Below are 12,014 nucleotides of genomic sequence, written 5' to 3'. Positions count from 1 at the left end.
ACAAGGCATGCAGGGGAAGTGTCTTTATCTTTTAACTGTGTTTAAGACAATCAACACCACCCAAGTCGGTTGTTACTGAATGTCAACGCTTTAAGAACTTCTAAAGAAATGTTGTCATAGACAAAATAACTAACTTTTTAATTTACTTTCAACCTTCCCTGAAGAAAGCCAACTGAAGTTTCGCCAAAACTTGAAATGTGAACATGAATTATGCCAACGTGTGACGGTCTTGCAGAAAATACATGTGTGAACTTGGGTTCTGTGGTTAGAAATTCAGTAAAATTATGACATGAGGCATCTTAATAGTGAAAGAAAAGCAATCATTTATGGACAGCGCAATTTTTATGAGTTGAATATGTCCTCCCCATAAACAACGCTAAAAGATACACTTGTGTGTAGGAGTTACAAGAGGTACATTTTGCTTTAAAAGGGAAAACTTCGATCCATAAAAAAAAAGATCTTGTGATATGGAGTATTACTCACCATTTCCACTCCGTTCCTTGTTTCATGCTCAGTGTAATAAATGCTTCCAGCAGCACGAGTAGTTGAGCCAGCAACAAACCCCAGTATCGCCAATCGCCGGTTGCCGCAACAACCCGCCACACGCACAACGCGGCGTGGGCACTAAGCAACAGGCGGACCAACACGCCCTTGATAATGTGTCCTGCACGCATCTTCATAATCTGGTATAGCTCACAACCATCAGAAGGATCAATGCGGAGAGTGGCCAAAATCTCGTTATGTGGAGAGAGTGTAATCACAAGAACTCTCAGAATGTTGCTACCTGTTGCCAGTGGTGTACCACTGCATCGTGTATGATCCAGGCAAATGAATACGAACTGATTAATCCCTACAATCAAAGACTCGTCTTACTGTAACACCAGCAGTAATCCTCAGTAATTGGCGTGATCGTGTTCTGTACAAACGTCAATGTTAGGAATCACCGTAAATATAACGGGCTTCATAACCCCTGACGTGCTCGTCCGTCTACGTACGACTACACTGCGTCCACTGTGGAAAACCAACAGAGTTCGCGATTGCTCGAAAGTACGTGAGCCTCGCAAACAGTCTACCAATCAGCGCACGAGATTGTCCTAGTAACCGCTGTAACCCCGCCCACACAGTTGTGTGAACGCTTCCCTTACATCGCATGTGTTCATAGTGAAAGTGAAGTGCGCGCCCAAGCTCGCTAGCTGTCGTATGTCTAACTTGATTTCCATTCTCCCTCGAGTTGGCTAGAGATCCGTGTCGAGAAGTCAAGACCTGCACGGCTTACTCACGACCAGTCATCCAACGATTCATAACAAGATGTACGACGGCTCTCAACGTGCGAGCTTCACTAAAAAGAGATGGAATGTAATTATTAGAATGATATACTTATAGTACTGTCCAGCGACTGATAAAGGATTCAAAACGACTTCTCAAACGCAAAATTGGCTTCAGAAATAGGGAATGCAATTTGTCATCGAAATAAAATGCTAATTGTACAACACTGAAATTTGTTGGTTATCCCTATATGGGACACCGAACAATGGCATTCATTTAAATTGCAATAATATCAATCTATTTTACTTTTCTGTTCCCAAGGATTACCTCCATGGTATTTCATAACTACGACCACATACACCAGAGGGAAATATCGGACAATAAGATATTGATAAAGTCACAATATGTCAGACCCATTGTTACTCTATGTGCTATTTCCATACAAACACTGCTACTCATCCCATGTATGTGCTTCTACTACTTTTGATGCTATCATATTTTATTATAAAATTATTTTATATTCTTTTACTTAAAAGGATATCATTGTAGTCACTATAGTTATGATTATCATAATTGCAGAAGTAATAATCATTGTCATTATTATCATTATCATTATTAATATAATGACTATTATTATTTGCATTGTTACATGTACTATTGTTCTCATCAACAATATTATCGCTATTGTTAATGTAAATCATTATCACAATCATTATAGTACCATCATTATTTTCATAATTATTATAGGCGTTATGTCAATCGTTCTTGTTGTTGTTATTACTTTTCCTACCACTAATTCTACTTCATATTCGTTGTCATGAACTACACCATCAGACTCTGATCACACACAACATTAATTAATTCACATAAAGGAGTGGTACAGTTTTGGTTTAGATGAGACTTGATGTTTCCAACGTTTTTTATGATAATTCTTTGCGATAATGAGAAATTTCTTATGAAATATTAAAGAGCATAATAATTCTAAGAGGAATTCAAAGTTTACTTGATGAAAATTGGTTTTGAAATGGCTGAAATATCCAAAACAAAGCAATCCTAATAAAAGGTGGGGCCCATCAACACATTTCATTAGGATCGCTTTGTTTTAGTTTATTTTTTTTTTGTTGATATCTCAGCCACTTCAAAACCGATTTTCATCAAAATTAATAAAGTTTGAATTCCTCGTAGAATTGCATGCTTTTCAAAAAGTGGTTTCTAAGTATCTCGCGAAAAGTTAAAAGCTGAATTCTCACCTCAGCCAATACGAAACCATCCCTATAACATACACCGAAGTACATGCTCGTATGTCCACACTAACAACTGACAAACACACTTGTTTTTATATAAATTCACACATAGTATAATGTACCCCATTCCCAATCTCATGCAGTCTTATGTATTTTTCAATCATTTAGTTGATTTACAAGAGATTAATAATAAGCCTATTAAAGACATTATTTACCATTTGCAGATGAAACTAAAACCTAGCCTAAGTGCTTCAGAATAGTTCTAAAATGTGAGTTAGGGATAGAAACAACCAATGTAAAAATCTTAATCAGTATAGTCAATGTTAAGTCTTGTTAAATATACAAAATATGAACAATAGTTATAATAAAATTGTTTCCAGACTAAACCGTCTACATTTATGGTTTAGTGAGAAAATTAGTTATATCTCCTTATATTTTTGGCTTTATTGCAAAATGTTTATAAAGTGGTGGGATGTTTTGTGATACAAGTTACTAACCTACGCATATGCATCAAATGTGATAACAAAACATTTTTTAAATCTCTGCTCCCAGTGGTAAACAGTACCTTCAAATGAAAATTTTATTTGTGAGACGTATAATTATATTAATCCCTTATGTCTTATGTTCTTATATTTCTTAATATGTCGTTAAATTATACTGATTTTTTTTTGCCTTGTATTCAGTTTTGTATCGAATGTATATCATAAATTTTAACTATCATGTTATGTATGATTTTCATTTGTGCTTGAAAAACGCAGAAACAAAAAAAAAAGAAAGAAACCAAGCCAAGCCAAACTTTAATGTCTCGTGTCTTCTGATGCGGCTGTTGTTTATTCCTTTCGTCGGAATACAACAACCTGCATCTTTAGACGATTACATTTCACCATAAAATCGAAGATACAGCTCTTGGAATTAAGTCTGCGAGACACGACATGAAGATAACTAGTGAGCGGCGCGTGACTTCGGTATCCTGATACCAGCAACGAACCTGTAAACACAAAGTTACGTCATTTTTACGGGGCATGCATTGAAAGATTGAATGTAGATGCATGGAAATGATTACTATAATGTGTGGAGCGGGACGACTGGAAAAAAAAATATGAGCCATAACGTCTTAAAGACTTCCGGTAAACATCGTATTATCCACTTCTCATTGACTAGGCGCACACCTGTGTCTCAGAGTTGACGGGAGAAATGGGGTGAAATGAGGGGCAATACGAAGAATATTTCTCGTATATCGTATTTAGAATGGGTAAAGAAAATAAGAGTCGATTAAAGGAAGAAAGAGAAAGAAAATGATACGGTATCACTTCTTACTGAAAGCAAGTCAAGTGTTAAAAATCCTATTACGTTCTTGTTCTTTGATTGATTTCAATGATACTCTCATCGTTCTGCCTGTTTCACTTTCTTCTCCTTATTAATTGAACTTGAAGAAGGAGTGAACTTTGCATTTAAACATTCACTGCAGAGAGGACTTGTGTTCTCTCCTATTGCGTCAAAGAGTGATAAGATGTGTCGAGCGATTCATGGCCTTGGATGAATCACCGCACTTAAAAACGATGCTTATTCCATCCTTATCTACTTATGCTCTTTCCCCAAGTCTGTTGTTTTGCGATTTGCAGTTGTTTTTCTCAAGCCCGCTGCTTTTCTCATGCCAAGAAAGTGATATAGAGTCTATCAACGCAAGAACAATTGTGTTTATCAATACAGGAGCATTAAGGAGTACCGGTAGATACATTTCAGACTTTCATCGATAAGACGTTACGTGCAGTCACGTGATATACTTCTTATGAAAGACCCGTATGTGAAGAAGTGAAAAGTACCTGCATATACCTATAGGCCCAAATTCACGAAGGTGGTACAAATGAAACCATGGTTTAAACCATGGACAAAAACCATGGAATGCCAAGTGTCGCATGGGATATTTCGCTACGAAATCAGTCATTTCGTCGATGAAATGATTATTTTGTAAAGAAATGACAACATTTTGTAACTAAATGAACATTTCGTCCACGAAATGATAATTTCGTTAACGAAACAGTCATTTTGTCGACAAAATGACCATTTTCGTAACGAAATATTCCGTTTGACACTTGGCGCTCCATGGTTTTTGTCCATGGTTTAGACCATGGTTTTGTTTGTACCCGGCACCTTCGTGAATTCGGGCCAATGTGTCTATTGCTTCCATGTCGTTTTGTTTGTTTGTTTCATTAGACGTCTTGAAAAGTGAATGAGAAGCTGCCAAAAGAAGGGGGTGACAAAGTTGAAGGAGAGTAAAAACGGAATTTGGTGATGAAGAGAGAAAGGGTGCATTACCTGTTGAAGTGGTCCGCCCCAACAACTGGTCCTGTTCATGGAAGACCATCATTAAGCAGCACTATAGTAGTGCTGTTGAATATGGTCCTGTCCAGATGGAAATCCAGGGAATCTAAAGACCATGAAGCTTAGAATGAAAGATGATGAAAAACAAAGAAGTGGATTTAAGGAATTCAAAGAGGAGAGGAAAGTCAGAAGAAAATAAAGCTACTCAAGGATGGGTCGTAAGGTCAGTAACTCTTATACACTTTGTCAATGTGTATGAGACAGATAAACTTTATAGATCGACTTGTCATTTTGAATTAGTCGGTTTGGAGCGTCTCATCACATTCAGTTACGCTTTGCATAGACACGTATGGATACAATGCATTTTTACGTCACAATTATTGTCAAGTATTACTTTTAAACCTCATAACAAACAGCAATAACTGCTAATAACTGTTGAAATTCATATAAACGATTCTTTGCACATTGGATGTTTATTTTCATTCATCGGTTTGCTTTTGTTTGGTTTCTTTTTGATTGAGATGGTCTGTCTGAAATCATCGCCGTCGAATAGCCCCTCCCTGCATTACTCACCTGGATGACCAAACCCCAAACCTATGATAGTGTCTCTCCCCCCCCCCCCCCCCCCCCCGGTAGTGGGCAATGGGCGGTGATAGCATGTCCAACTTGGCTTAATAGGTGATGCATTTCCTTTATGGCTAGACCTGTTGAACGCCCTATTGTGATAAGATTATTATATGCCCAACCTATGCTCCTCCGTCTGTTGCGATTCGCACCCTACATCTCTGCTCGGCTACTGCTTCCGTCGCAAATGCATCTAGGCCTATAATAGGCTACGTCTGCGGTTATGTGACAGGTCGAATTGCAATGCTTAATTGAATGTAAACAAATGAGTACGAATATACTTAGGTAAATATCGAGGAAACTCCGGCAATCTGAAAGTCAGTGAGAAAGAAACAGTGCTGAATTTCAATTAGTTTTCATTCTGATCAAAGTGTATAATCGGCAAAACGAATCGACAATGAATGTTATTTGGCCACGCCAAAGCAAAATTCGTGAGGCTGGTGTGCAATTGCTACTTTTTGGGTAACACTTCATTTGCTATTGCGACAGTTGGTCCGGTTTTATTTTCTTCATGGTAAGGACTTAGGGTTAAGGTTAGGGTTGTGATAGGGTTTTAGGTTTAGTCTAATGTGAGAATTAGGATTAGGGTTAGGGTTATGTTGGCCGGAATCTTTGTGCAAATATTCCGTTGTCTACTAAAGAATTCTATGATTATCTGGACGTAGGTAATCAAAATTCAATCTTTTTTTCCCCTGTAACAGTATATGAGATTTTAGATATTGTTCATAATTTACCTTCTAAAAGAAGTTCTGGTTATGATGATATTGATAATATACTGTTAAAAAATATAATACCTTATATTGTTGATCCTTTGTTTCACATTTTTAATCTATCAATATCACAAGGGCAGGTACCAGATGTTATGAAAATATCAAAAATAGTTCCAATTTTTAAAAAGGGTAATAGGGAAGAATTGAATAATTACAGACCTATTTCTCTTTTGCCTAATATATCTAAAATATTAGAAAAGATAATATATTCTCGAGTTATAGATTTTTTAAATAGAAATGACATTTTGTCAAAATATCAATTTGGATTTCGCAAGAAACATAGCACAGCACATGCAATATTATCTTTCACTGAAAAAGTATCTCGAGCAATTGATAAGTTTCAACATACTGCAGGAATCTTCCTGGACCTCTCCAAGGCCTTCGACACGATTAACCACGACATTCTTCTTTATAAACTTAATCATTAAGGTATACGTGGGAAGGCCTTGGAGTGGTTCAGAAGCTATTTGAAAGACAGAAAACAATTTGTTTGTATAAACAATGAAAAATCTTCTTTGCGCTCAGTTGATTGTGGAGTTCCACAAGGAAGTATACTAGGGCCGTTACGTTTTATTATCTACATCAATGATTTTCCAAAATCTTCAAATGTTCTTTCTTTTATATTATTTGCAGATGATTCTAATCTTTTCTTTTCTCATTCAAATCCTCATACATTAGTTGATGTCATGAATATAGAATTGAACAAGATAATGCAATGGCTAAGAGCAAATAGATTATCGCTTAATTTGCAGAAAACAAATGTGATGTTGTTTAGTAATACCCTTGATAAATTGCCACATGATATAATCTTTGAAAATGAAGTGATAAAACAGGTTTATTCTGTCAGATTTCTTGGTGTAACTGTAGACAATAAGCTTTCTTGGAAACAGCATATAGATTGTATATGCCGCACTATTTCCAGTAACATAGGTGTAATTAATAAAGTAAAGTTTTGTTTTTCTGTTAAAAAGTTGCTAATGTTATATTCAACGTTAATTTTACCTTATTTAACGTATGGAATTATAATATGGGGAAATACACATTCAACTTATTTGGATAGATTATTTTTGTTACAAAAAAAAGCACTTCGAGTAATATGTAATACCTCTAAATATTCCCATACTGACGGATTATTTGTGGAGAATAAGGTTTTAAAAGTAAGGGATTTGTATTATTATTACCTTGGTCAATTTATGTACAGTTTGTATAATAAGTCACTTCCTTCAGTTTTTGAAAATATGTTTAATAAGAATAAAAATATTCATAAATACCCCACTCGTCAAACAGATGAATATCATTTGCCCCTTACCCGAACTCTATTTACAAAATCCACGTTTATCTACAGTGGCCCAAAATTTTGGAATTCCCTTGAGAAAAATATAAAAGATTCCATTAGTTTGAAATCATTCTCCAGTAATTTAAAGAAATATTTGATTAGCTCATATGTACCCCATGATTAGTTTGACTGTTTGGAATTGTTGTTCTTTTTTCTTCTGCCTGTATCGAGAATGTTGACCTGCCCTTCGCTCTCTCTACTCTCCCTCTCCCCCTCCCGCCCTCTCTTTCCCTACTCTCTTCTGTGTGTGCACAATGTATGTGGATGCATACATGTGTGTGTACGTGCGTGTGTGTGCGTATGTGTATGATTGTTGTGTCAGATTGGTTTTCGAGTGTTGCCTTGGCAACGCGGAGGTAGCCATTAACGTGATTTTATATTGTTTATACCACGTGCGTATAACGTAGATTCCACTGTCCTGTTTCTTTTTTCCCCCTTTTTTTGGGGGGGTTCAGACGGTTAGATTGAATAAGCTTTCAACATTTTGTTTTAGGAATAGGAGGAGGGGATTTAGAATATTTGTACTTTCATTATATTTATAATTGTCGGTTTTTTTTTGGTTTTTTTTTTTTTAGTTTAGGAGGTTTTGGAAGACAAAGATCAATAATTAAGTGGGAGAGATAGGTGTGCGGGGAGTGGATGTCCTAGTTGTTTGTGTGAAGGTAAGCAGGTATACCATGCTTGGGATTATTGGTGACAGTACAATAGATGGGTAACTTTGTGTGTGATAATTGTTTGTGACGGGATAGAAAGTATAACGTGGGAGGGGAGCGGCTTCAGAAATGTGTAGGTGTTAATTTTTGACGGATGTGGGGTAGATTGAGGATGAATAGGATAAGTTTTGTGTTGTCGGGGGTGGGTCGGGTACGGGTGAGTGAGTGTGTATTGTGCTGTGTGTGTGGTGGTGTGAAATGGAAGTGGTGTGTAGGATACCATCTTTTTTCTTGGTCTTTTAGACTTAGCTTCAGTAGGGTACGGGTGAGTGGGTGTGTGTTCTGTTGTGTGTGTGGTGGTGTGAAATTGAAGTGGTGTGTGGGATACCGTTTTTATCAATATCATGTAGGTAGGATTTTCCCTCTCGGTTACGTAGATACCGTTTATCATACATCATGGCGGGTCTGAATTTAATTTCACTTAATGTGAGGGGGGTACGGGATCGAGTAAAGAGAAAGATGATTTTTGATTGGGTTAGAATGAGAAAGGGGGATATGGTTATGTTACAGGAAACGTACAGTACCCCTGATATTGAGGAAGAGTGGGAAGGAGAATGGGGAGGGCGTATCATTTTTAGTCATGGGTCAAATCATAGTAGGGGAGTAATGATTTTGTTAGCCCCTGGATTGAATTTTAATATTGATCAGGTTATGAAAGATGATGAAGGGCGTTTTGTGGTTTTAAAAGGGGATTTGCTAGGTTACAAACTGCTTCTGGGAAATGTTTATTTCCCAACAAGGGATAGGGTGCAAAGACAAATTGATTTTCTTGTGAATTTTAATGATTGTTTGTCAAATTTATATTCTATGAATTATTCGTTAATTTTGGGTGGAGATTTTAATGTAGTAATGAATAAAGATTTGGATTATATGGGTGGAAGTACTAATTTGAGAATGAGTGGTAGTAAAGAATTAGAGGGTTTTTTAAAGAAAATGAATTTGATTGATATATGGCGGAAACGGAACCCAGTGTTAAAGCGATTTACTTTCAGGCAAATCGCTCCGCTGGTTCAAAGTCGTTTAGACTACTGGTTTATATCAAAGGATTTGGAAAGTTCAGTAAGAACATGTGAGATTATATCATCAGTAGCACCTGATCATTCTGGGATTTTTTTACAACTGAAATCTATTCGATATAATGAAAGTTATGGGAAGTCTTATTGGAAATTTAATAATAGTTTGTGTTTTGATAAGGAATTTGTACAGGGAATGAATGAAGAAATAAAAAGTATTGAATTACAATGGTTGACGGAGTTTGATACTAAATCTTCTTTCTGGGATTTTTTAAAGATGAAAATGAGAAATTTTGCAATGAAATTTTCGAAGAAAAAATCAAAGGAGAGAAGATTAAGTATACAGCAATTGGAATATGAAATAGATATTTTGGAGAAAAATCTTCTGTCGTCTCCTGATAGTGGTGGAATTTTAAAGGATATAGAGAGTAAAAAAACGGAATTGAAGAAATTGTATAATGTGTATACGGATGGATTAAAAGTTAGGTCAAGAGTGGTCTGGTATGAAGAGGGTGAACAGAATCAAGAGTATTTTGAGCAGTTGCTCAAGTCGAATAAACAGAAAACGGTTATACGGGAAATGTGCGATGATAAGGGAAATGTGATTAAAGAGAAGGATGTAATAATGCGATTGATTAGAAATTTTTATAGAAATCTGTATTCAGAAGATGAATCAGTGTGTGATGATTTCAGAGAAAGTGTATTTTGTGAAGACATTCCTCAATTAAGTGATGACAGTAAGAATTTTTGTGAAGGAAAAATTACTAAGGAGGAATGTTGGGAGTGTTTAAAAAGCATGAAATTAAATAAATCACCTGGGAATGATGGATTTACAGTTGAATTTTATCTTACATTTTGGCCACAAATAGGAAGTTTATTGGTTGAAGTTTTCAATGAAGCTTTTGAGAAAGGTTGTTTAGCAACGTCTCAAAAACAAGGTGTAATAACATTGATTGAAAAAGAGGGCAAAGATCCATTATTTATAAAGAATTATAGACCGATTACTTTGTTGAACACGGATTATAAGATGCTTTCTAAGATAATGGCAAAGCGAATAAAGGGAGTTTTATATGAGATTGTTCATCTGGATCAAGTTGGTTATATAGAAAACAGGTATATTGGTGAGGCTTTGCGTTTGATAGACGATATGATTTTTCTATTGTAATAATTACTGCGAAGAAGAGGCATATTTGATAGCAGTTGATTTTGAAAAAGCGTTTGATTCAGTTTCGCACAAATTCTTATTTAAGGTGTTAGAATTATTTGGGTTTGGGGAGTCGTTTTGTTCTTGGGTGAAAATCATGTATAATGGAATAAGTAGTTGTGTTATGAACGGAGGTGTTTCGACAGGTTATTTTGATATAAAGCGAGGGGTGAGGCAAGGTGACCCATTATCACCATATTTATTTTTATTGGTAATGGAAATTCTGGCGCAGGCGGTGAGAAGGGATAATGGGATTAGAGGTATTCAGTTTGAGAATTTTGAGGTTCGACAAGTTTTATATGCTGATGATATGACTTTATTTGTTAGACATAGGTCATCAATTATCAGAATACAGGAAATATTTAAGGATTTTTATGAATTATGTGGTTTGAAGGTTAATATTGATAAAACAAAGGTAATGAGTATAGGGAAGAAAAAGGGAGAACATGAAAGATTACCCATGGGTAATGTTGTAACTGAAATAAAGATTTTAGGAGTGTATTTTGCATTGGATATTAAGGTCAGAGAAGAAATGAATTATAAAGAGATACTGAGTAAGATTAAAAGACTTTTGGGATGGTGGAGACAAAGAGATTTGACTGTAATGGGAAAAATATTTTTGCTCAAAACATATGCTCTGTCTAAATTATATTATGTATCTTTATCAATAGAGGTTCCAAAGTGGGTAGTGGCAGATATCAATAAAATTTGTTTTGAATTTATATGGAATGGTAAAGATCGAATTAAAAGGGTTATTTGTTATCAGGATTATAGTGAGGGCGGTCTTAGAATGACAAATTTTGAATTGTTTGTTAAGAGTCAACGAATTATGTGGTTGAAGCGATTGTTATATGGTGAGAAGCTCATGGGATGGAAACTTTTCTTTGATTATATTTTTAAGACTGCGGGAGGAAGATTCATATTTTTGTGCAATTATGATATACGATTTCTAAAGTTTGATGTACCATTGTTTTATTTAGAAATTTTGAGGGCATGGCAAGAAATGGAGAATAACCGGAATTATCAAGAAGGCAAGATTAATCCAATTTTTTTTAATAATAAGGATTATTTGTGTAAAGGGAAAATGATTTTTTGTGAAAATTTATATAGGAAGAATATTTATTTAGTGAAGCAAATTATGGAAAAAGATCGTATGAGATCAGCAGTATATTTTCACAGGTTAGGATTAGATAGTGAAAATATAGTTAAAGTTTGGGAAATAGGGGAGGTTGTTGTAAGAAGCCAGAAATTTGAGGGAAATATATATGATTTTTATTCTGTTGATAAAGAGGAATATAATATTTCTTTGAAAATTTTTGAGAATGTAATTTTATTGAAAGATGTTTCATTTAGAAAGGTGTATGAACTCTTTGTTACAAATTTACAGCAATTGTATGTTTTACGAATGAAAGATGGCCAAAATGATTATTTGTTTTCGAAAAAGGAAATTACACATATATTCTTAAGACCAAGAATGACAACACTTCTAACAAAACTTAGGGAATTTCAGTATAAATTATTA

The 12,014-nt window shown here is 35.3% G+C and overlaps 1 protein-coding gene across 1 annotated transcript in view; it reads right to left on the bottom strand.

Moving 5' to 3' along the window:
• The window catches only part of LOC140230995 (transmembrane protein 26-like), a 38,748-nt gene extending 38,068 nt beyond the window's left edge, over positions 1-680 (bottom strand). The window contains exon 1 of the mRNA XM_072311145.1: positions 484-680. Coding sequence (XP_072167246.1) covers positions 484-680 — 197 coding nt within the window. The remainder of the gene's footprint in view (positions 1-483) is intronic.
• Positions 681-12,014: the final 11,334 nt, after the last annotated feature.

This window comes from Diadema setosum, chromosome 1 (genome assembly GCF_964275005.1).
Source record: "Diadema setosum chromosome 1, eeDiaSeto1, whole genome shotgun sequence".
Classification (NCBI taxonomy): domain Eukaryota; kingdom Metazoa; phylum Echinodermata; class Echinoidea; order Diadematoida; family Diadematidae; genus Diadema; species Diadema setosum.
Note: the sequence above shows the minus strand (reverse complement) of the source record. Positions and strands in the feature narration are given on the sequence as shown.